Source organism: Macaca nemestrina, chromosome 5, assembly GCF_043159975.1.
Source record: "Macaca nemestrina isolate mMacNem1 chromosome 5, mMacNem.hap1, whole genome shotgun sequence".
Lineage (NCBI taxonomy): Eukaryota > Metazoa > Chordata > Mammalia > Primates > Cercopithecidae > Macaca > Macaca nemestrina.
Genome location: NC_092129.1, coordinates 97033163 through 97059848, shown reverse-complemented (window position 1 = coordinate 97059848; position 26686 = coordinate 97033163). Strand labels below are relative to the sequence as shown.

At 40.5% G+C, this 26686-nt stretch overlaps 1 protein-coding gene across 2 annotated transcripts; it reads right to left on the bottom strand.

Moving 5' to 3' along the window:
* Window positions 1–515: 515 nt before the first annotated feature.
* Window positions 516–26047, bottom strand: LOC105496415 (ubiquitin conjugating enzyme E2 J1). 2 transcript variants are annotated; one of them, XM_011766817.3, is made up of 8 exons: window positions 25695–26045; window positions 16953–17026; window positions 15628–15759; window positions 13611–13695; window positions 13354–13459; window positions 10501–10630; window positions 8314–8433; window positions 516–4823 (listed from the first exon to the last, which is right to left on the bottom strand). In XM_011766817.3, exons 1-8 carry the CDS (start codon window positions 25723–25725, stop codon window positions 4545–4547), a joined length of 957 nt encoding a protein of 318 aa, XP_011765119.2. In that variant the 5' UTR covers window positions 25726–26045; the 3' UTR covers window positions 516–4544. The 2 variants fall into 2 exon arrangements, with proteins under 2 accessions (XP_011765119.2, XP_011765129.2); XM_011766827.2 differs by lacking the exon at window positions 8314–8433 and having other exon boundaries at window positions 25695–26047.
* Window positions 26048–26686: the final 639 nt, after the last annotated feature.

Here is a 26686-nt window from a genome sequence, read left to right as displayed (position 1 = left end):
GTTTACTAAGTTTCCAAGAACTTTATAGTTTTAACTCTTACATTTAAGCCTTCGATCCATTTTGAGTTAATTTTCTTATATGGTGTGAGGTAGTAGATGGTATAACTTTATTTGCTCATTTTTCTCAGGGCAGGGTATAGCCCCAGTGGATCAAGGTCAGAGCTGTGGGAAGGCCCCGGAGGCGTTTGCTGAGGTCTGATTATGCCAGAAACCTACATGGGACTCTAGTCACACACAGCCTTGTGCTTTATGTTAAGGGTTTGGCCCTATATAAGAGCAACAGGAGAGAAGGGATCAGGTCTGTATATTGAAAACTCTGGCTGCAACGTAAGGAATGGAGTGAGACTAGAGACCTGTTAGGAAGTTACTGCACCAATTTGGAGGAGTTAATAGCTAAATAGGGTAGTGCCTAGTTTGGAAAGTGGAGAGATGTGAGAGAAATATTCCAGGAGGTAGAATGGATGAGAGACAAGACTGGATGACGTAAAGAATACAACCTTTGGTCAAAAACAGGGTATGAGTAAAGTCACTGGTTTTATTGAGCAGCTCAAACTAGTTCTGAAGGCAACTGTTCAAAAGGTGTTCCCAACAGTTTTGAGCAATGCACAGCCTCCCATAAAACCTTAAAAAGTACATCTGTTAATGTGCACATTAGTCTTTGTTAGTCAAGTTCACTAAATGCATTAACCTTACATATACTTTCAATTAAAGAAAAACACAGAGGCTTTGAAGGGGTGGCCTACCCCTCCACACCTGTGGGCGTTTCTCGTTAGGTGGAATGAGAGCCTTGAGAAAAGAAATGAGACACAGACAAAGTATGGAGAAAGAAAAAGTGGGCCCAGGGGACCGGCGCTCAGCATACAGAGGACCCACGCCGGCACCGGTCTCTGAGTTCCCTTAGTATTTACTGATAATTATCTTTACCATCTTAAAGAAAAGGAAGTGGCAGGATAATAGGATCATTATAGGGAGAAAGTCAGCAGTAAGACATATGAAGTTCTCTGTGACATGAATAAGTTTAAGGAAAAGTGCTGTGCCTTGATATGCATATGTAAACATCTCCATAAACCTTTTTAGTGCATAAAGAGCAGCATTGCGGCTAGCAAGTCCCACCTTTCACCCTAAGGCAGTTTTCTCCTTTCTCTGTAAACAGGACATACAATCGGGTTTTATACCGAGATGTTCCATTGCCCAGATGGACAGATGCTTTTCTCTATCTCAACTGCCAACAACCGCCAAGAGGCCTTCTTTCCTCTTGTACTAGTCCTCCTCAGCACAGACCCTTCACGGGTGTCAGGCTGGGGACGATCAGGTCTTTCCCTTCCCACGAGGCCATATTTCAGCCTATCACACTGGGAGAAACCTTGGACAATACCTAGCTTTCCTAGGCAGAGGTCCCTGCGACCTTTGGCAATGTGCATGTCCTTGGGTACTTGAGATTAAGAGAATGGTGATGACTATTAACCAGCAAGCTGCCTTCAGGCACTTGTTTAACAAAGCACACCCCGCACAGCCCAAAATCCTTTAAACCTTGAGTCACCACAGCACATGTCTCTTGCAAGGACAAGGTTGGGGGTAGGGTCACAGATTAACAGCATCTCAAATACAGAACAAAATGGAGTCTCTTATGTCTACTTCTTTCCATATAGACACAGTAGCAGTCTGATCCTTTCTTTCTTTTCCCCACAATGCTTTTCAGTATTTTGGCCTAGGTTTTTGTTCAAATGAGTCCAAATGCGTGAGGTTTACTTGTTTTCTGATTCTGATCTATAAAAATGGGTGGTCTCAAGAGACCAAAAAGTTTATTCATGGCCAAAAATGACAAAAGGAGTTCTTATTCTCCTGAAATAGGAAATTTTGTATTCCCATAGTCAAAACAGTAAACAATTTTTGAAATTAAAGTTGAGAATCTTGAAATTCATTTATTTCAGTAGAATAAAACAATAAGCAGCATGAAAACATAAAGTGCTACATAAAAGTCCCATATTACATAAATTTTGAAAAGTTCATTGGCTTAAACAGTTACAGGTGAAACAGATTACGTATTTTTTTCAAGCATGCTAGTTTAATTACCTTGATATCTCATCATGTGCTATGTTGGTCAAAGAAAATGTCATGAGTTGTCTAGATCTGAGGATTAAAGTAAGGAGGAGTCCTCAGCCTTTACTTACCAGAATATCCATCCAGTTTTAGCTGTATGCTGGAATTAAGGAGTTAAAGTAGGACTTTAAAGATAATAGTTTTATGAAGAGGCCTTTCAGTGGGGCTTGGACAAAAAGGGCCCCAAAGACCAATTTTGCTCATTAACCTCACGCTGGGGTTCAGATTGACAACTTAAGAGTTTTTAGGTAGCATATGTGAGGTAAAAGGGAAGAAGAAAATGGTGCCCCTTTCAGATGGTGCTTCAGGTGCTAAAAAATATCCCAACACAAACAAGCAGGTGGCTAGCTGACAGGTGAGGGAAGAGATGCAAGTCAGATAGCAAAGGATCTGCATGATGCAAAATCTTCTTGGCTTTTTATTTAACTTAGCAGTGAATGCAGCAGGATTGGCTTAAAGTATAGGTACACCCCATGGAAATGTGCAACAAGATCACATCGATCCAGAGGCTGGCTCAAGTTTGAGGGGAAATGGAGGGAAGGCTGTTCCTAGCACACAATCTCAGCAGGGGTTGAGGTCGTGGGGATTTCTTTCTTCTCCTATGAAGCTACCTGGTTTTCCCAGCTGGGTCGGTGACTTCTTGCTAGGAGACCACTGAGCACTGAACCAAGGTTTCTAATATGTTTCAAATCAAGACTTTTAGAATGTATTTTCTTACGGCAATAAAGTTATAAAATGGTAACCTATGATTTTCCTCATATAATGAGATCTTCATAAAGTCCTTGAGCTTTTTAGACTTTAACAAATTCAGCTACAGATATAAAAATAATATGTAAACACTTTTAAAACGAAAATTTATTAAAGTTTAAGACAATTCTGTATTATATAATAGTGTACAATATGTTCTTAGTTTAAATGTAGAAATAAAGGAAAATTGTCTCTCAGATGAAAACAGAAATTATGTCTGACAGTTAATAGAACAAAAGTTCCATAAATAGGAGTAAAAATTAAATTTGCCTTTAAAATGATTTTTTAAATTATTTCTCTTGTCCATAATTTCACTTAGTTAAAACCACATAAGGACTTCATGAATACCCTCCCCTATACTATTCAAGATATACATATGGGCTAACTTTCGTGGACTGATCTAGAACCTAAATACCATTTCCAATATTGTCTGACTTGTAAAAAACTTAACTTACAAATAACACTTTTGGAGCATAACCTATTTGAAAGCTTGGAACTACCTGTATTTAAAAATTAAGTCTTCATTAACAACACCCTCAAGAGTGCCCTCAGTGCTGCGAACTGAACATGCTGAAGGCAACGTTTTTCTGTGATTATATGGTCTCACCAGCCATTGTGATGATAATATTATCTACTTGTGGAGCTAGCTAGAACTAAGTTATATATTGATTTTTCCACTGAAAATTCCTTCCTGGGCTCTGACTAGGTGGACAATTCTAAGTAAAGGTTTTTCTAACTTCTATCAGTTACTTGGGCCCTGAGGTTTTCTATTAAAATAGTACACGAAATATTTCAATATTATGCATATTCCTGGAATAATTAAAATTTATACTGATTATAAAGCTAGGCATATAATACATCCCCAAAGACATACATTTCAAAGCAGAGCAAACATTCAAATCTTAAGATCCCCCCATTTAACTTCTGGAAGAAAATCAAGCATCTCCTGGCTTGGGCCCTTTCTTCCTTAAAACAAAAATCTATGGAAGACTGTTTTATTTCTTTTTAAACTTGTGGGTATGGCAGCAGGGGGCAGGGAGCGGTGATGATAACAGCATATCAAAGTGGTTACAAAGTACTCCCTCTTCAAGTAGCATCCAGTGACAAAGATGTGATCTCATTTCCTCATAAATGTTTGACTGAAATAAAATTATTTTCACTGAAGAATGTTTAGGACACAAATAAAGTCACAGAATGAGCAATCCCTATAAACATCTCCTATAAATGACATTTTAAGGAAGCTACTTGAGGAGTTTTGCTTTCCCTTTTTAACTCTTCTATCCCTATACATTCTACATACGTAGAAACAGTGTACTCAATAAGTGGTATTGAGTAACTAGTAATACTCACTGGAACTTAAAACATCATCTTTTATCCAAAAATTTCAAAGAGCTATATAGGAAAGTATTACAAATTTACATAAAAAGAAGGTGAAGCATGAGAAAAAACAAGTTATTTCCCTGCAAAGCAGATCAAATAGTGAGACAAGGAACTTTGACTTCCGGTCCCTTTAAGCAGGACATAACTGCTAGACATAGTATGAATGTCTAGATATATTTATACTAAACTTATAAGGATCAAAAAAGGAATGAAGGGTAAATACAAAATAACTTTTTTGTAAACAATTCTTAGATTATACCCAATGCAGAATGTTTAATGAAGCAGTTGAGTCACAGCTCTTAAGTCACAAAACAATATTATAACTCAAAGTCAAATATGTATTCATTGGCCAGATATATTCGTCGGAATATAAGAGCTGCCAATGCCAAAGTCAGGATGACAATCAGTACAGCTGATCCGCCATGATCAGTGTGGGTGTCTCTTGGCTGGCGGCCCTGGATTCCATCTGGAGAAGTAGAAGACCTTCTCTGACTCTGCTGCTGGGCCCGGCGCTGTCGAGGGCTCATGGAGGTATTCTTAGCTACAGGTTGGGTAGGTTGATGAAAGGATGCTGCCGAGGAATTCTGGACTCCATACTAGGAAATTTTAAGAAACTTTGTTTGAAACTGGCAAATAAGTTTGTAAATATACTTGTTATCTATCCAAGAATACACAGAATCTCAGAGGACAACATATGACTAAGGGCAACACTACCAAGAATGATTGTTACTAATAATATATCCCTTGGGGGGCATCTACATTTAGGTTCAAAAAAAAGTCATAACTTAGGACAGCTTTTTGACCTTTTAATAGTTTTATTAATATATTTAGAAAAACAATCTCTTAAAACATTGACTGTAGATGATATTTTAACACATACACTTAATGAAAATATTTATATACATATAATGTTTTAATTTAATTAAAAATGTCAGATGCCTTTTGTCTCTATTTTTTTTAATCTTTTTTTTTTCTTTAAGAGATGGGATCTTGTTACATTGCCCAGGCTGGTCTTGAACTCCTGGGATCAAGTGATCCTCCTGCCTTGGCCTCCCAAAGTGCTGGGATTATAGGCGTGAACCAATGTGCCCAGCCTCAGATGCCTTTTGGATGGTATATCACTGACTAAAAATCAAGTGCCTTGATATTATAAAATTCTAAATTGTTTCCTATTTAAAACAATCATACAGCACTTTGGGAAGTTGAGGCAGGAGCCCAGGCATTTGAGACCAGTCTGGCCAACATAGTGAGACACTATCTCTACAGAAAAATTTTAAAACTTAGCCAGATGTGGTCATGCCCACCTGTGGTCCTAGTTACTTGGGAGGCTGAGGGAAGAGGATCACTTGAGCTCAGGAGGTTGAGGCTTCAGTGAGCTATGATCACACACCTGCACTCCAGCCTGAGCAACAGAGCGAGACTCTCTCTTAAAAAAAAAAAAAAATCACATTCTTAGTTGTCCCTAGTGATACATATATATTTATATATATAAATTTTTCTATAATAACCTAGAATAACCAGCATGTGTGAGGGAGTTTTGCTTTTTAATAGAAAAAGAAATGGCTTATTCAGAACCTTGATCCCTGCCCTGGGAAAAGGAAAAAACCTGACAGACTGCAAAAACAAAACTGCCATCAATGTTTTTCCCATTTCTACATTTCCCATTGCTTTTTGATGCTAAAATATCTGCATCAAAAAGCAACAGATGGCCTGATATTATCTGCTGTATTTAAAGTTTTGGCAATCTCTTGCCTCTCCTCAAGGCTAACAACAAAAAAAAAAATCATAGCTTATCTGGGATTTGATGTATAACATCTCAATTAATTTATATTACACTTAATGTAAAATAACCACCCTTAGCCAAACCAGGTTTCAGTTACTTTCATAGTGATCAAATTATATAATCATACTCTGAGAGAGTTTATATGTATATAAAGTTTTAAATAATTAAAAACTTAACTTGCAATTGTAGACAATTTATTGCTTGTTGGTATTTTAACCAAAAATGGTCTCAATTAATGACCTATGTCTATGAACAAGAATTCTTTTTTTTTTTTTTTTTTTTTTTTTGAGACGGAGTCTCGCTCTGTCACCCAGGCTGGAGTGCAGTGGCCGCATCTCAGCTCACTGCAAGCTCCGCCTCCCGGGTCTACGCCATTCTCCTGCCTCAGCATCCCGAGTAGCTGGGACTACAGGCGCCCGCCACCTCGCCCGGCTAGTTTTTTGTATTTTTTTTTTTTAGTAGAGACGGGGTTTCACCGTATTAGCCAGGCTGGTCTCGATCTCCTGACCTTGTGATCCGCCCGTCTCGGCCTCCCAAAGTGCTGGGATTACAGGCTTGAGCCACCGCGCCCGGCCTATGAACAAGAATTCTAAGTTTTATGTATTAAATCAAAATGAGAAATACTACTATAATAACATCGTTATTTGTACACTCTAATTTACTTAAACTTCTTGATTTACTTAATTGTATTCCTAGCATTTTTTAAAAGTACCAATCCTAAGATTCATTCATTCAGTCAACAAATAAACACTGACAATCTACTATATAGAAGGCACTAAGCCAGGCACTGGGGATACAGTGGAGAAGTTGAAAGAGACCCCTGATCTTCACAGAACTTACATTCTGGGAAGAGAGACAGACAATAAATAATTACAAAGTAAATTACAACTGGAATAAGTATAACTGGAATATGTAACAAGGGACCATAACATAGATTGAAAATACACAAAAGATTTAAATACATCACAAACATTAGGAGGCTGTCCTAAAAGGGGAAAAAAGATTACCACCTTCCTTTTTGTAATAGAATGCTTCTATTAAAAAAAAATATATATGAAATAAAAAGTAATTAGAAAGCTTTTTAAATATTTTCAACTAAAACATATTGACTTTAAAATTAATTCATTATTTTCCCCTGCGATTCATAAAATTACACTGGGATCACATAAAAACGATTTAAACTCATCCCGACACACTTTTTTCTCAGACCTCCATCTTCAGTCCCCCTAGACTACTACCCTGTTCTTCTTCAACCAACTTTTCTCTGCCCAGCTTATTCTCTGAACAGAAGAGACTCACTCAAGTCTATTCAGTCCCACTTTATGTAAGTTATCTGCTGGGTAAAGGGCAAATCTGTATTTGCCCAACTTCTATTTCAATTTTCCCTCACCCTTTAAAGTCTTCCATAAACTGGAGAAACAACAACAAAAAAGATGTGACTACTTAACCAAACAATCTGTTACCAAAAAGACTTCAAAAGACAGTTCATCTTTTAAATAGGAAGGAAAATCATTTTTTCCCATAATCCTAATTCTTTGGCACCAATCCAGTCATATTTTTTAAATCACTCTCTGATCACCTAAGCCAACCGATTTCTTAGACAACAGGCACAACTAACAACACCCATAGCATTCATTCTTTTATTCAACAATTATTTACTGGACACTTACTGTATATGAGGTAGCATTGTCCAACAGAATTTTGTGATGATAATAATGTTTATGTCTACACTGTCCAGTGTGGTACCCATTAGCCACATGTGGCTACGGAGCACTTGAAATGTGGTTAGTGTGACTGAGGAACTGAATTTTAAATTTTACTTGATTTTGATTCATTTAAATTTAAACGTAGACAGCTGCATGTAGCTGGTGGCTACTGTGTTGGACAGAGCAAGTCTAAAGCAAATTTTTGGCTCTAGGACTTTATTAAGTCAGTATCTTAATGCAGCTGAACAATCCTGCCAAAAATAGTGTCTATTCAGAAAGTGGCTAACATATGGATATTTTGTTTTATTCAGAGTCTAACACTATATTAAAATTAACTCTTCAGACAATCATAGAATTCTGGAGGGATAAGACAAAAATTATTTAATCCAGCCCCATTTAACAAAAAAAGAAAACTGAGGCCAGAAAGCATGAACAACTTGCTCAACATAATATAATTCATTAGAGGGACTGATGAGTTAGAATCCAGTTGTTAAGAGAACCAAATTTTTCAGATATTTGATCTAGTATCTTCTCCTCCTATTGCAAACAATGATAATGATAGAGACATACATATATATTGAAAGATAAGAGCCATACCGATGTACTGGCCGTAGCACCCTGGAATGTTGTAGGTATATCATCTTGTAAATCAGTTAGTGAAAAAGAGTGGTTTAAGTCTGACTCAGAAATAGTCTTTCCAGATGAATTGACTTCTGCCTATAAACAAGATAGGCCCAAGAGCAATGTTACAACAGGAAACATACACAATCTACAACCTGCTAAATCCCTTCTGTTGGATTTAATTGCTAGTTTAACATCTATTATCAGGCAGTTAAGCACTGAGCACTCTTGTGTCCAACACTGTACTAGGTATCATAGGAAGAAGCATGAACAACACCTGTTCTCAAGACGCCGTTACTTGATAAGGGACAAAACTAACACCCATGGTTCACAGTCCACAATGCTAAAAAGCTCTCAAAACTCAAGGTTTTCTTGGTAATTTTTAGGCAAAGCCTGATATGAGCTGATGTAAAGCTATGAATAGTCTTTATCCCACATTAGTGTAAACATTAATCCCACATTAATGTAATATTCTCAGATTTGCTGAGGAAATCCTAATGGATTTGATTATGAGGTGCTGCCCCAGATCGCATGGCAGGTTAGTTAATATATGGTATAGTAAGATCTTTTCTTAAGTCTGAAAAATTCTCATGTACAAAACACATTTGGTCCTGAGATTTTTCAGAAGCAATTTTAAGTGTAATAGGAATCCTCAAAAGGAAGAAAGTAAACATGTTCTGAGCTCCTCCTCCTCCAGGCACTACAATAGAAGAGAAGGGAACTGGTCCTGGAAAGACAGACAGTCCATAGAGAAGTGGACAGGGAGGAGGAGAGAGCATGCTGCTTAATGCAGGTTGACATTTCTGTCTGTGAAGCTAATTAAATTCCAGGAGGATTAAATACTTAATACTTTATATATGTATGTATGTATTTATATTTTTTTGAGACAGAGTCTCGCTCTGTCACCAGGTGGGAGTGCAGTGGCACCATCTTGGCTCACTGCAACATCTGCCTCCTGGGTTCAAGTGATTCTCCTGCCTTAGCCTCCCAAGTAGCTGGGATTACCGTCATGCACCACCACACCCAGCTAATTTTTTGTATTTTTAGTAGAGACGGGGTTTCACTGTGTTAGCCTGGATGGTCTCAATCTCCTGACCCTGTGATCTGCCTGCCTCGGCCTCCCAAAGTGCTGGGATTACAGGCGTGAGCCACCGCACCCAGCCAATATTTTCAATAATTAAATATTTAATACTCAAAGTATTAAAATACTATATAATCCTATGGTTGGGTAAAACATATACAGAAAAAAGGGATATATGGGAGGGATGCCAAATTAACAGTAGCTGTTTCTTGAGGGTGGGATTATGAATGTCATTTTCTTTTTCTTTCTTTTTCTTTTTTTGTTTTTTTGAGATGGAGTTTCACTCTTGTTGCCCAGGCTGGAGTGCAATGGCGTGATCTCGGCTCACTGCAACCTCTGCCTCCCAAGTTCAAGCAATTCTCCTGCCTCAGCCTCCCAAGTAGCTGGGATTACAGGCATGCACCATGACGTACAGCTAATTTTGTATTTTTAGTAGAGATGGGGTTTCTCCATGTTGAGGCTGGTCTCGAACTCCTGTCCTCAGGTGATCCGCCCACCTCGGCCTCCCAAAGTGCTGGGATTACAGGGGTTAGCCACCATGCCCAGCCATCATTTTCTTCTTCTTATCTATATTTTCTGTAATAATAGCTAGAATTTATTAAGCACCAGGGACAGTTCTGAATGCAACCCATGTATTACATATATTAATTCAATCCTCACAACAATCCTATGATATAGGTACCATTATTATTTATAGATAAGAAAAAGGCACAAAGTGAGTGGTTAATTAATACGTCTGACATCATACTACTACTAAGCAACAGAGCTGGGATTTGAACCATGGCATTGTATACCAGAGTTCAAGTTTTACTCACTCACTATGCTATAAAGCTTTCATGAATGTAGTTAGGGATTCTGTAATAAGAAAAAACTTCCATGCCAGTATTAAAACATTTCATGTACCCTATACATATATACACCTACTATGTAACCACACAAATTAAAAATAAAAAAATATGAAAAAAGAAAAACATTTGCAAATGTTATATTGTAATAGAACTGCATTGCTTTCCTTTCTATGCAGAATACAGCAGTAAACAAAAGGGCTACAAGATTAGAATTTATTTAAGAATTTATAGTACCTTAAAACTGATTTGCCTAGCCAGTTCTTTGGCTTCTTGGTCAGCTTGGCTCAAATCGCTTCCAGATTTTAAAGGCAACAGGACATCCTTCATGGCAGAGCCACATCCTTCACAACAGAAATCTTGTGATCTGGTAGAAAACAATTTTTTAAATGAAAATAAATCAAATAGTTAAATGTTTAATTTCCTCTTACTGAGACACTCAAATGCTGAATCATTAAACTTAAAAGAAAGGAACACTGGAAAATTCCACATCACATTTATCCACATGCTATGAATTAGACAATTAATGTAATAATTATAGTCCTGAGACAAGTAAATCTTAGGCTGGCTTTAAAAAAATCCAGGGCTCAGATCCTATTTTTTCCAATAACTATCTAAAGAAAAATAAGTTTTACATCTATACAATAAGAAAATTGTCTATTATACAGTCCTTGAGATCACATATAACAAAACTATTTTAAGGCTGTGAAAAAAGTCCTTTAACAAGATCAAATTATGTTAGCAGAAATACATATAAAGCAGTAAAGAAACTAATTAAACATAGAATTTACAGATATTTCTAGAAAAAAAAAACCCTCACAAATAGAGTATAACTTGAAAGACTTGGGAGAACTTGCAGAAATTCCAAAGACTTAATTTATTACTGATTATATATTAAGTAGAGACTCAGGATATGTCTGTTAACTAGACTATTTTCTAAAATATATTTCTCTTTCCATTTTTCCCTTTGTATTCCAGATATAGTCAAAACTTCCTTGACGTTTACAAGAGTCATATGAGGATATGAATTACTGAAAGTAAACATGCATCATATATAAAAATATATAGTTACATTATTGAACTTCTTTTTAAAAAATTGTTTTTCATAGTACTTCTAGTTCTATTAATTAAAAAACCTTAGGTCTTAAAGAACATACTATTTAAAATTATGAAATATCATATAAACAAAATATATGTAAAAGTAGCAATAATTTAGTTTTTCTGTTTGTTTGTTTGTTTGAGACAGGGTCTCCTCGTTCTATCACCCAGGCTGGAGTGCAGTGGTGCAATCATGGCTTGCTGCAGCCTCAACCTCCCAGACTCCAATAATCCTCCCACCTCAGCCTCTTCAGCCTCCCAAATAGCTAGGAACACAGGTGTGTGCCACCACGCCCAGCTAATTTTTTTTTTTTGTAGAGACAGTGTCTCCCTATGTTGTACAGACTGGTCTGGAACTCCTAGGCTCAAGTGATCCTCCTGCCTCGGCTTCCCAAAGTGCTGGGATTACAAACATGAGCCACTGTGCCCAGCCTAATTTAGTATTTATTGATGAGTATTTCTTGTTTTTCCAGAAGTGGCACTGTTGTCCACACGCCTTTGAGAATTGGTTATATGCAAATTATTTGCTTCAAAATGTATTCACTTTTAACTGAGTCAGATGAAACTTAAGGAGAGTGTTTATTTTGAATGTATTAGTTTATCTACAGTGGTAGCACACTACCTTGGTTGAATAAAAAATCTCTTTGTTTTTTTTGAGACAAGGTCTCAACTCTGTCCCCCAGGCTTGAGTGCAGTGGCACAATCATGGCTCACTGCAGTCTCAACCTCCCAAGGTCAAGCAATCCTTCCACCTCAGTCTTCCAAGTAGCTGAGACTACAGGCACGCGCCACCACGCCCAGCTAATTTTTGTATTTTCTTGTAGAGATGGGGTTTCACCATGTTACCCAGGCTGGTCTCAAACTCCTGAACTCAAGCAATCCACCTGTCTTGGCCTCCCAAAGTGCTGGGATTACAAGTGTCAGCCACCATACCCAGCCCAAAACAATTTTTTAAAAGGTTTCTATTATAGACTGAGAATCTAGAATATATAGTGAGAAGCCTAGAAGAACAAGAACTCCAGTTTTGTTTTGTTTTTTTAATCTTGCACATGAAATCAAATGGATAAAAGCATCTAAATTGAATGAAAACAAATACTATGTATTCAAAGTACATAGTGTAATCTATCAAGAGTTGTACAAATAAAGTACATCCCCAGAGTTTGGAAATAAGATTTAAAAAGAAAAGTTGCTTATAAGACCAAGAAGTCTACCAAATCTTCCAGATGCTAAAATCTAACTATTTGATTTAGCAAATATCTGCGGAGGGCCTACTCTGGGGTGTGCTAGGGTAAAATATGCTATAATTTAATTAGCATAATATGTCTGAAGGGTGGTAGGCAGCAGACTCCAGAGCAGAAAAATTATCAACATCAAAAATTAGGTATCAGCGCTACTCAAAGAGGGGCTACTCTGAACGGAAGGACTGATCTTGGTTATATAGACAAAAATACACCTGCACCTGAAAAAAACAGAGAAGGCATCACTTCTCTGTTTGTGATTGCCCCTGGGCAATCACAACTTGATAAAGAAAATCTCTTTTGCTTTATTCCAGATCACTTATTAAGCACTTGCTATGAGCTAGATGCAAAGATGGATAAAGTGGATTCTCTCCCGGCCCTCAAGGGGTTTGTAATCTTGTGGAAAGCTACAAATAATTGCTCTGGTTCTTTTCCATCTGTAATTCCATATAAGTGGAAACAAATGACTGGTATTGTTTTCCAGGAGAATATATCTCCCACTGTATTAAAAAAAAATAGTGAAATAGTATCAATGACTTTTTAAGACTAGATAGCATTAAATAAATTACTTAGATTCTGGTCACTCCAAGGAAATTATTACAACTGAATTTCTAAAAGAGCAAAACTGAGATAAGATCCTGTAGCTACAGTCGCTCAGAAAGTAAGTCACATAGTAAGAGGCAGGCCCTACCTCCTAATAGCCATTACCCTGAATACCATTCAGACCTCAACAAGAATGAAATGCAAAACTTACTTTTTGGCAAGTGCTCTTCTTTCCTCAGGAGTGTAATCTAGAGAACCTATGGCTCCCTCTCCTTTTGTTGGCATAAACCCAATGATGGCTAATAATGCTGTCCTTACTGAAATAAAAAAGTAAATATCAATCTAAATTGCTTTGTAAAAGCAACTGGGTTTATTCTGGAAAAAGAAAAAAAAGAGAGTATTATACTTCATAACTATGAATTGACTGAAGTTATAAGAGATTTATATTCACTATAAATTAACACTTACTACTCCACGAAGGCTGCCAAGTTTCAGGATGATGTCCTGAGATGCTCAAACAGATTTTCTTGCCCACTTCAAATCGTCCATTAGCCTGAGGAATAAACAATACATCTAGAAAATTAAATACATGTGTTTAATGTTTATACTTTCTAAGTAAAAATATACTATTTATATATAATAATTTTAGAAATTATCTTAAAAAGATTTTTTAAAAAAATGTAACCTCTAATGGGGCACAGATTTTTTTGTCCTTATAGACTCCAAAAATACTTGTTGGATGCTGAATAATAAAAGCTGTTGTTAGAAGGTGTTTTACAGCACCTTTTGAAACTGAGTTGCACAACTGAAATCTAAATAATTAACACATAAAGTTTTACTGGCCAGCGAAGTGGCTCACGCTTGTAATCTCAGCACTCTGGGAGGCTGAGGCGAGAGGATCACTTCAGGCCAGGAGTTCAAGACCAGTTTGAGCCACCTAGTGAGACACTGTCTACAGAAAAAGAAAAAAAAAAAAAGAAAGAAAATTAGCCAGGAGTGGTGGCGTGTGCCTCTAGTCCTACCTACTTGGGAGGCTAAGACAGGAAGACTCCTTGAGCCCAGGAGTTCAAGGCCACAGTGAACCATGACTGCATTGCTGTATGCCAGCCTAGGTGACAGTGTGAGACCCTGTCCCCAAGAAAAGAAAAGAAAAAAAAAAAAAAAGAAGAAGAAGAGAGGAGTATCAGCTAATACTTGTTAAGCAGCTTCTATATGTCAGGTACTTTATGGTGTGATTACAATTACCAAACACAAAATTCCTTTTGACTGATGAGAAAACTGAATTTTAAAGACATTATGTAACCCACCCATAGTGTAATGGAAAGAGCACCAGTCAGAATCTAGGCCTACTGGCTCTTAAACAAATGCTCTCTCTGTTATACAAAATAGAGGTAAAAGTAGCATTAATTTGGTATTTATTGACGAATACCTGTTGTTTCACCATTTGCTACTCCATGTGGGTCAGATGTTTAACTTAGAACAGGATGAAGACTGAGAAGAAGCAGTGAGATTTCTCAAACTAATCTCTGAGACTGGTGTAGTTTCATGTTTCAACAGGGCACTATGTGTGGAAGGTGGACTGCAGCAGGCTACACTAGAGAAAGGATGCCTTGGAGGTTACCAAAGAGAAAAATAGGCACAGCTTAAAGTGGTAACAGATACAGGGAAAGGTTTTTGTGTTTGTTTTTGCTTCTTTCAAGGTTAGGGGATAATTAAACATAGTTAAAATTAAAGGAAATGAGAGAAGAAAAGTGTAACAATTGAAGAGGAATTAGATCAATAGTTTTCCTTGGCCAGGTATGATGATGACTAGCACTTTGGGAGGCTGAGACGGGAGGATTGCCTGAGGCCAGTAGTTCAAGACCAATGAGACCATGTCTCTACCAAAAAGCTTTTTAATTAGCTGGGCACAGTGGCATGTGCCTATAGTCCCAGCTACTCAGGAGGCTGAGGTGGGAGGATTGCTTGAGCCCAGGAGTTTGAGGCACTTATTGAATACTCTGTGTCAGACTCTATTCTAAGAGCTATACAATAAGATATTGATACTTTTCATCCCACATAAACTCAGTGAGGTAGGTATCATTATTCTCTTTGTAAAGATGAGAAAACTGAGGAAGAGAGTGTAAGAAAGGTGGGAAGTTGAAAGAGACAATGTGATTACAAGGCACAATAACATTAGCTAACCTTTAGTGAGTACTTATGAAGTGCCAGATGTGTATGCCCAGCGCTTTTCATATATTAATTCATTGAATCCTAACAACCATGATGTGACATTTATGCATTCAGTTGTATCATTTTTACTTCTCAGATGCATCAGCTTCCTAGGAATTATTTTGGAGGAAAAAAATTGTAGTCCCAGGGCCTGGACCCCAAAAGCAAAATTATACTGTTCTAATATTTCTTAATGAAAATGATTTGCTTACTATATTTTGCACCTACCAGGAAGAGTTAAGTCATGAGCATTCTAAAAATCCAAAATTCTTACCGTTAGGAGAATAATGCTTGGTGGTTTCATGGGATACTCTGGTGGCAGTACTATCCGCCCATGATAAACTCCTCCATCAAAATCGGAGTCTGGAGGCCCTCTAACCGTGAAGTGCCATTCAAAAAGGTTATCCTGAACAAAAACAATAATCCACAAGGAATTAATAATATTAAAAAGTTTGATCATTTTATCTCAATATCAGAAATATTACCAAGCAAGAAAAACTAAATGCTTTATATTATTGCTAGTATAGTTTCTAATGTATGAGATGTCTTGAGAATGTAAGTGATAAATTAAATTTATAAGTGAAAGCTACTTAATCTAGCTTTCATGTTCCATTGAGCTAAAATCTTTTATAATAAACACATTAAAAATTTCTGTTATATATTCATAACTTACAGGTTTAAATTAGAAATTAATCCTTAAAAGAATAGCAAATTATTATAATTATATAATCAAAAAATTACTATGTTTGGGTTATTTTAACAAATCTTTAAAAATTAATCCTTATAGATACCTAAGAGCTTATTTATAAAATGGTAATATTAATATATTTAATGTCATCTTACAGTTAATATGTACTTTTCAGTATACAAAATACTTGCACTTAAGTTATATTTTTATTCCCACTGTTACCATGAAAACCTGCCTGAGTATATTTAAATGCCCTCCTTTTACAATGAGAAGACTGAGAGAGGTAGAGATGCTTGTACAAAAAGCCTTGAGTAGCTACGGAGACCCATCAAGAGGCTTCCAAACTGTAAAGTATCTGGGGTTCTTTCCACCTTCCCTCCCTCAGACTCAAGATCTAACCTCGGCTGGGTGCAGTGGCTCACACCTGTAATCCCAGCACTCTGGGAAACCAAGGTGGGCAGATCACGAGGTCAGGAGTTCCAGACCAGCCTGATCAACATGGTGAAACCCCGTCTCTACTAAAAACACAAAAATTACCCGGGCGTGGTGGCATGCGCCTGTAATCCCAGCTACTCAGGAGGCTGAGGCAGGAGAATTGCTTGAACCTGGAAGGCGGAGGTTGCAGTGGACCGAAGTCACGTCACTGCACTCCAGTCTGGGCAACAGAGCGAGACTCCATATGCAAAAAAAAAAAAAGATCTAACCTCAACTTAGCATCTGAGACCCATTTTATAAAGACCACAAAATCTGTTTCTTCTAAAGTGGCTAATGAAATATTCAGGAAATACGGTGAATAAAATGTCAAACTACATCACACACATCTGTAATGACTCAAAGCAATGAAAAGCAATTTTAAAGAATTTGTTTTAAATGTTAAAATCCATATGAAGAACATGGAGATAGAAACTAACCTCTAAAGGTTGCGCATGGTAATGATCTGTTGGATCTTTCAATTCTGCCGCTTCTTTCATTAAACGCTTAACGGCTAAAATAAAATTCATAAAATAGAGATATTTAAAATATACTTTTCTGAATGATTAACACAGACTTACAAGCCTAATGAAAAATGTGTAGAGAACTAGTGCAAATGAGCATATGGCAAAGGTTTAATTATAAGATGATGGGAATAAATAGAGGGGGAGAGGAAGGAAATAGTTGCTAGGCATTAACACTTTAAAGAGTTACATATTAAATATATAGTGAAGACACTATTTTTATTTAATAAGTACTTATACATACTTCCTATACGGTGGTATTTGTTGAAGTGCTTTTACAGACATTAATAACTCATTTAACCCTTAATACAACATTACTAGATAGGTATTATTTTTATCCCTATTTTCCAGATGAAGAAGCCGAGACACGGAGAGATTATATAACTTGTTCAAGGTCACACAGTAATGACAGAGATGGGATTCCAACACAGGCAGTTTGGCTCTACCCTGTTACAATATCTTTATTAACAAAAAATGTATCATCTGGATCTCATGCTCGGTGAACAGGAAACACCCCTATATCCTCCACCTCTTGGGACTTTCCATCCACTATCTTGCATTAAATTAACGGACTCTCCCCTGAATTCACTGACTCTCCATAGCCCTGATGAAATTCCTTCTTGAAATGATTCTTCAGCTTCACTAAAACCTCCAGTCCACTGACCCCACAACTTTCTTCACCCCTCCTATACTTATATTTATTTTCCTCTTTATTCACACCCTTGGCTCTTAGGAGTCCCTCTTTCATGCTCCCTTAATAAAATCCAACCGTGCCTGACCCAACCCAACCATCTTATTTGGTGTCTACACCCAAACAGCTGAGCATTACTGAAAGGAGGAAAAAAAGTCAGAGAGGCTGGTGCAGTAATGCCATTACGAGTCATTACCAACAACCTCTACTGGGATACAATGCCACCTACTGTCCCCACATTTCTCTAGTAAGCCTTCAGCCTACTCTTTCCACCTAGCACTCCAAGATTATTTTCCTCTGTTTCAGTTAATGGCAGCCAGCTTTTTATCTCCCTGATGAATGACTGCTAGCAGGAGCTGCTCAGATGCCTATCACAATCTACAATCCTATCTGTATCTGCACCCTTTGTCCTCTATTGGCTCTCAAAATTCAATCCTTTGATATGCGCTCTGGATCCTAACCCCTCGCATCTCAAGCTTCTGGTGCTAAAACATGTCAGGATACTTCAGTAGGATGGCTGAGCCAGGGAAAAGGCTTCTCAAAACTGTGTTTGCAACCACTGTTACAGTTCAAAAGAGAGGTGTGCACCAGATGCTGGGAGGACAGGCTGGGCATCTAACTTTAGAGCAGATGGAAAAGAAAAGGAGTCAGGTACTGACATGTGGGGAAAAAAAAAAAAAAAAAAAAAAAAACAGTAGAAACTACCCAGGTAGATACGAATAGGAAGAGGTAATAATAAAAGTAAAATGTGTAGAGGCACAGGTTGGAATGGTATGGGGAGAGAGATTAACTGAGAAGCAACCCCTACACGTATACAACCACAACAGTTTGGTATGTATCAGGACTTTTGCATAAAATTTCATTTGAGGCCAGGCGCAGTGGCTCACACCTGTAATCCTAGCACTTTGGGAGGCCGAGGCGAGTGGATCACCTCAGGTCAAGAGTTCGAGATCAGCCTGGCCAACATGGTGAAACCCTGTCTACACTAAAAATACAAAAATTAGCCAGGCATGGTGGCAGGCGCCTGTAATCCCAGCTACTCGGGAGGCTGAGGCAGGAGAATCGTTTGAACCCAGGAGGCGGAGGTTGCAGTGAGCCGAGATCGTGCCATTGCACTCCAGCCTGGGCTTCAGAGACAGACTCTATCTAAAAAATAAATAAATAAATAAGGCTGGGCGCAGTGGCTCACGCCTGTAATCCCAGCACTTTGGGAGGCCGAGGCAGGTGGATCAACTGAGGTCAGGAGTTTGAAACCAGCCTGACCAACGTGGTGAAACCCCATCTCTACTAAAAATACAAAATTAGCCGGGCGTGATGGCGCATGCCTGTAATCCCAGCCACTAGGGAGGCTGAGGCAGGAGAATCGCTTGAACCAGGGAGGTGGAGGTTGCAGTGAGCCGAGACTGTGCCACTAGATTCCAGCCTGAGCAACAAAAGAGCAAAACTCTGTCTCAAAAACAAAACAAAACAAAACCCTCCAGGCTGGAGGGCAGTGGTATGAACACGGCTCACTCACTGAAGCCTCAACCTCCCAAGCTCATGCGGTCCTCCCACCTTGCTCTCCCCAGTAGCTGAGGCCACAGGCATGCACCACCATGCCTGGCTAGAGCGGGGATCCCACTATCTTGCCCAGGCTGGTCTCAAGCAATCCTCCTACCTCAGCCTTCCAAAGTGCTGAGATTACAGGCGTGAATCACCATGCCTGGCCAAAAAAAAGTTAAGTTACTATCCTACTTCATAATTATTAATATTCTTTTCCATTTCTTACTCTGAACTAAGTCCCTATATGCAGAGACTTTGTTCACTGGAACATCAACTATTTATTGAGTTCCTACTAGGTACTAGATGCTACAGCTTCATGCATCAAGAAAATATGGCTTTGGTCACTACAGACTTACGGCTGGGAGGTGCAGTCAAAACAAAACAGCATGATAAATGCTATATTTGAAACATGTACATACTGAGACACCCTCTCCCTCCAAGTCTAGAGACTGGGCTTTGGTCAATTCCTTGAACACACTTTACCTCCCCCCCACTCTTGGCCTTTCTATACAGCTTTCCTCAGGGCCCAGGCTGCTCCGGCCCCATCCTCCACCTCACCATCTAGTCTGGCTACCCTAGACCTTTAAGTAACTTATCAGGAACGTCTCTATGACACCTTCCCTTGTCGCCACCACCCCCACCCCACCAACAGTGCTTGGAGATTCCAATTTGGGCAGATCAAAATCCCTGAGGCGTCCTAGGGAGGGGTGGAGACTAGGAATGCTCTCTGAATTAGTCTGATTAGATTTAGAAACCACTGCCCTAGAGACCAGGTTGAGTCTCCTTGCTCTATGCCATCATAACACTGTATTTTTCCTCTTATGAAGTTCGTCTCACTTGTAATTACTTTTTTAATATCCGTTTTTTCCTGCTAAGCAATAGTAATGACAGTGTAGCAGTACAGTCTCCTCAGGGCTTAGCACATGGTAAGCACTCAAATGTTAGTTGAATTATATTTTACTATCTTCTCTCAACATAGCTCTAAGAATCCAAGTAAAGGCAATGATTTTTCAACTTAATAAAACAAAATCCTTCATTCAAAGAAAGCTTAATGAGAACCCCACAGGTGAAACAAAAACCCCAGGGCCGCTTTGGTTGCAGAGGCCAGTGGAAGGACCTGCAGGCTATCTACTCCCCATCCTTCCATTTCACTCCTGAAGGGATCCATGGAACAAGGATGGAAAACCCTGCTTTCAAGCCACATAAACCTATCATTCCTTTAAGTTAATATTATTAGATAGAAATACAATTACGGAAGCTGTTATGAAGTTAATTAGTTTGGAGATGCCAAAAAGATTGTTTTTCCTTCATTCCTCATCAACTGGCTGAACTCAATAATGATTAAGCTGAAGTCAGATTTTATGTCATTCTATACCCTTATCACATTTTCTCTGCCTCTCCCCTACTCAGCTCACCTAAACAGGAAAGAAGAAGATAAACACTCAAAACTTGTACTTGGATATTATGAGAGATGTATAAAGGGTCAGAATTGTTATAAGAATGTATCTGTACCAATCCTGTAAAGGAACAATCATTAACGATCATTGGTTCAACAACTAAACAGCTGATTTTATTAGTTCCTAAGTCACTCAAGCACATATCATGTAAGAGCTAAGGGCATGTAGCCAAGAGGTGAGATTAGTCTCTTGTTTCCATAATCTATTTTTTCCAAAAATAACATATATTATGAATGCTTCAGTGAAAAGAAACAGGGACTCGATTTAGAGCTGCATTAAAATTCTGACTCTGACATTTTGTAGCTCTAAGTCCTTGAACAAGTCACTTGATCTGATTGTGGCTCGATGTTTAATCTGTCAATTAAGAGTCAATAACTTCTCCACAAAATTCTCCTTTCCTTTTCAGCCCTCTTTCTTGCCCAGGCCCTGACTCATTAAAGTTGAAAATGGACTGGCATATAAGGCCTTCTCAATGATTCTTCCTAACTCAAAACCATGCCTCAGCAGATGTCGCTGGCCTTATGGTATGGCTCCCTGGCTCCTGAGGAGAAATACCAGTGTTAGGAAACAGTCGCGGTTCAGAATGCTGCCTGGCAACCGGGCTACAGCATAGTCTGCCCCTCCTGATACTTCATCTCTCGCTTCTACACGGCTAGAGAGGAAACTTTTTTATTCCAGCTCCTCTCCTACCTCTTGGAAAGGTTGTTCCATGGAATCCTTTCTCTGTGGTGAGATAAGATGTGCCAGGAAATGAGGGGGTGGCCCCTGGATGCCTGCTCTTGTTCTTCCTTCTTATAGAGGCCACATGGGCACTCTGGAGCTATGCTCTAGGTGCTGTGGGCCTAGGCATTAGCATTCTTCACACACCGGGGCTAGCTCACTAGGCTCACATTGGGGTTTGTATCCCGCTAACAATAAAGGGATCTTCTACAGGCCACTGCGTCCCATATATGGATTTCTCTTGAAAAGCAATTGATATTATCAATTCCCAAAGCATGAATGAAATTCAGGAGACACGTATATTAAGGAAGGCATGCTCCCTAACTGCCTCTTCCTGCTCCCATAATGAACGTACTTAAGTAAATGCCTACAGAGTGATGTTTCTGCCCAGGAGGACCCTGCAAAGGTATCAGTTCAACAAACATTTAAAGAATGTCCGAGTGTTGGAGATAAAAGAATGACCAAGACCTGCTTCTTGTCTTCCATAACACTAAGTAGAGAAAGACAAGAAGATAATTACAACACAAGTGGTAATATTGACCAAGTATTTATGTACAAGTATATGTAGGAACTACTTTAGTCTGCCTAGGGGAGCTAGACAAGGCTGAACCTTAAAGCTTGAAGAACTATAGGAATTTCAGATGGATTTAAAGGAAGGCATTCTAAGCAGAGGTTCCAACGGGAACCAAAGCATGTAAGTGAGAAAAGCTACTCCAGCTGGAGAGTCATTCAGGCAAAATGGATAGGTAAAAATGCAGGCCTGGTGCAGTGGCTCTCACCTGTAATCTCACCAATTTGGGGAGCCAAGGTAGAGGGAATACTTGAGCTCAGGCGTTTGAGACCAGCCTGGGAAACATGGTGAAACCCTCCTCTCTACAAAAAATATAAAAATTAGCTGGGCGTGGTGGCACACACCTGTGGTCCCCATTACTCGGGAGGCAGAGGTGGGAGAATCGCTTGAGCCCAGGAGGTTGAGGCTGTAGTGAGCTGTGATGGCACCACTGCACTCCAGGCTGGGAGACCCTGTCTCCAAAAAAAAAAAAAAAGAAAATGCAAAAGAGCATAAGAATGTGGACAATGAGGCTGGTGAGGAAGGCCAGGGTCAATCATTAGGCCAAGCTAAGCAGTTTACTTTGAACTTTATCGACAGCTATCAGAAAGCTACTGAAAATTTTTCAATTTGAGGGGTAATCATTTTTTGTTTTAATTGATCTGGTGACAACAGTGACTGATTAGACATATGTGTTTGTGTGTGTGTTGAGTTGTGTGTTTCAGGGCAGGGATGGAGCAAGGAAGCCGACCAAGAAATAAAAAATGACTCCCATAGGTGCCTGAGTGCTGTCTATCCATGGGATATGAAATATTAGGGTAAACTGCAAGTTTAGGGGAGGAGAGGAAAACTATGAGTTTCGTCTTTATACGTGTAAAGATTTTTTTTGCTTTATGGGAAATAAAGATGAAGACGTTGAGTCACCATAAGTTCTGTGTATCTATAGCTTAGGAGAAGGGTCTGAGTTGGACATGAAACCTTGAGTGGATTAGTGTGAAGGTGCAGTTGACACCAATGGCATGCACAGGTTACTCTTAGACTTCTGGTGGAGGCAGTGGGTACTTTTGCACCAGTCTCTTATACTCCCATCACCTGCTGCACATGTCAATGGCCCCCGATGAAGAAGCTGCCAAAAGAGGTGCTATATACACATCTACTCACTTTGTACTATAAGACTCTCCTTCCTTGGCCAGAGCGGACCCAAACATGGGTCAAGTAAATTGATCCATAGACAACTACTGACAGGTTAGTCAGAGGCTCTGAGGTGATCCTACACAACAGCTCTACCCACAATCACAAGTCCATTCCAAAAAACACCATAAAGGAAAAAGTTTCCCCACCTATGAAATGAACAAATTTACTATATCCACATGCTACTACACTGGCCCTTAACCAACTATCTGTATTGTCTTCACTTCATCTTTCCACTCATACATCAAAGACAATCCCACATCAGATAAAGAGTAAAAGATTATGTCTCTCCCGTTGTGTGGTGGTTTTTTGTTTGTCTGGTTGGTTGGTGTTTTACGTGTGTGTGCGCCCTGCCGTACACAGGAAATTGGAGTTTTCAGTTGCTCCCCTTCACACAGGCATTACTCTAAAAATAACACAGGACTGAGAATAAAGCAAAGGAAGGAAGTATTTTCACGATGCCTCCCAGCATTTTCAGTAAGTCCCATATCTCACCTAATTCAACTTCTCCATGAACTCCAAATAATTCACACATTAACAAAAATAGATTTTTAAGAAGCACTGTTTTTTTTTTTAGAACCGCAACACTATCTTTGAGGAAATGAAACCAAAAAAAGGAAGCAATTTATGACACAGTTAGAAGCATGTCAACCAAAGCTCAACCAGCTGACAATAGTTGACATACTTTGGAAATGTACAAAATTCTGAAGAATTTTAAAAACATCATCATAGTATTAAGTCTAACCTATCAAAATTGAGCGATGTTTTCTGACAACAATCTCTTGGGTTCCACCAGTTCTCCATTCCAAACTGCACTACTACTCACATGTGCATTATTCTCTGGACCTTTCACTGAGCACCTCTGCTGTCCTAAGGAACCATGTGACCAGGAAGCCATCATACATTTTTACCCAAACAGTTCTAGTTAAATCTACCACAATGTAAAGAATTCAATCATTTTACCATCTACCTTAAAAATTAAGCTTTTCTTTCCCTCTTTCTCTTTGGTCTTTTCTTCCTCCCTCCCCACCCCGGGGTTCTTTTTGTTTTTTGTTTTTGTTTTTGTTTTTTTAGATGGAGTCTCGCTCTGTTGCCCACACTGGAGTGCAGTGGCGCGATATTGGCTCACTGCAACCTCGGCCTCCACGGGTCAAGCCATCCTCCTGCCTCAGCCTCCCGAGTGGCTGGAACTACAGAAGTGCGCCAACACCATGCCCGGCTAATTTTTGTGTTTTTAGTAGAGACGGGCTTTCGCCATGTTGGCCAGGCTGCTCTCCACCTCCTGGGCTCAGGCCTCCCAAAGTGCTGGGATTACAGGCATGTGCCACCGTGCCAGGTCTTCATCAGATTTTTTTGAGGAGTCAGTGGCCCCTAAAATATTATGACCAATTCTACACACTTGGTCACCTAAGGACATTTCTGAGCTTGACAGCACTCAGGTTAACAAAGCTCCCTCCAATCAATATCCTCAGGCTTTTCTGGGGTTTTTGCATATTCTGAAACCATACAAAAAACCCAAAGATTCACAATGTCAACTCTTTCCATAAGGATGCTAGTCTTGCTAATTCCTACTGAGAAACAGCTTTTTTTGGAAGGAAATGTTAAGCAACGCAAAAGTTAGTGAAATCACTAATACCCTAGAGTTTATCATGCAGAGTTAACTGTAGAGTTTCTTCCCCCTGACAAAATGTATCAAGGTACAGATAGAAAAAATACCATTTAGAGGATCCAATGATTTATTTCAAGCCTGTTTCATTAAGCTGAGAAAGCTAGTTGCTTATCTTTATAATGCACCAGAAAGTAAAGGTTAGTATTGCTGGGACTGCTTGTGTAAATAAAGCAGGATCATTAAATGCAGGAAAGGAATCCTACGACTGAAGACAGATATGTTTCATATTAGCCAGTCTGGCAAAAATCAAGGTTAGCTCTCAAGAACAGGGCTCAACTAGGTGTTTTTTGTTGTTGTTGTTTTGTTTTTGTTTTGTTTTGCTTTAGCTCTACAGTTAACTGGTTTAGTTACAGAACACTTCCTTTATGTCTGTAATTGCATTCGCCCAAGTGCTGCAAATAGGATGTTTAAACGACTAACTCCTCAAATGTGAGTAAATCAGCCGGCTAATAGTCCACTGACAGCGACGGAGAGGGAATTAACGACGGTGTTCAGGATGCAGGTACAGCGAGGGGGTTGTTGACTATCGCCCACCCACATCACCTTTACACCTGTTCTCAGGGATGAGTTTCTGACCCAGCTCTACGGGACCGGGCGAAGACGAGAAAAGGGGGAGGCTGGGTGCTGCGGGCGCTGGCCGGCCGGGGGATTGGCAGCGGGCGTCCACCCGGCCACCCCGCCCTGCGGCCTGCACTTCCCGGGCAGGCGGCGGTCTCGCGTAGAGCGCGAAACCAGGAGCTGAGCCGCGAGTGGCGCCAGACGTGAGGGGACCGCGGCGACCGCCCCGGGATCCAGGGTCACTCCGCACTCCTAGCCCAGGGGCCCCAGCCCTGCTCACCCGGACTCTTCAGGTTGTAGCGGGTCTCCATGGCGGGTCGCTGGCCTGGCTCCGGCCTCCCGGGCAGCTGCCACCTCCTCTCCACGCGGCCGCTGCCCAGGTCTCAGCGCGGCTCGGGCGGACGGGGCCTGGCCGAGGAGCCTTGGCAAATGCCGCCCAGTCCAGCCCGGACTGCGGGCGGGTGGCAAGGCTGAGTGCTGGCGAGGCGCTGGCTTCGCGATGGCGCCGCCTCCTCCGCTGCGCCCCCGCCTCCCTGAGTGCCTGGCAGGCACCGGCGCCGGCCGGGGCGTCGCTGAACCCGGCGCCCGGGCTGGAGGTCAGCCTCCTCCGGTAGCCGCAGGCCCAGCCCCGTCGCGGCCGCCCGGCTTGCGTCACCCGCCCTCGTCCGGGATTTGTGAAGTTGCCCTGACGTGGCAGTAGCTTCGTGGCGGTCGGTCCCTACCCAGCCGCCGCCGGCCCCGCGAAGCCGGCTTGGGGAGCTGCAGGAGCGAGCGGCGTCCTAGTCCTCTCGTCCCGGCCCCCGGAAACCGACCTTCCGCCGGACCCTCTGGGGTCCGTCCCCAGGCGCTGGCGGGTTTCACCGAGGAACCGCGCGGCGCGAAGCGGCTCCGGCCCTACCCGCTGTAGGCGAAGTCTGGGATCCCCGGGCCCTGGAGAGCTCAGAGAGGGCGCCGGGCTCCGGCTGCAAAGCTGTCCGCAGCCGGCTGCCCGCGCGCGGTCCCGCGGAGTCTGGGAAGGGCTTTGTTTTTAGATCCAGTCCCTGTTGCGGGGGGCGGGAGTTAAGTGAGGAGGGGGAAAGCCAGTTGATAAGGGAATGGAATAGGAATTTTTTTTTTTTTTTTTTTTTTTTTGAGACGGTGTCACCGCTCTGTCGCCCAGGCTGGGGTGCAGTGGCGCGATCTTGGCTTACTGCAGCCTCTACCTCCTGGGCCCAGGCGATCCTCCCACCTCAGCCTCCAGCGTGGCTGGGACCGCAGGTGTGTGCCATCACG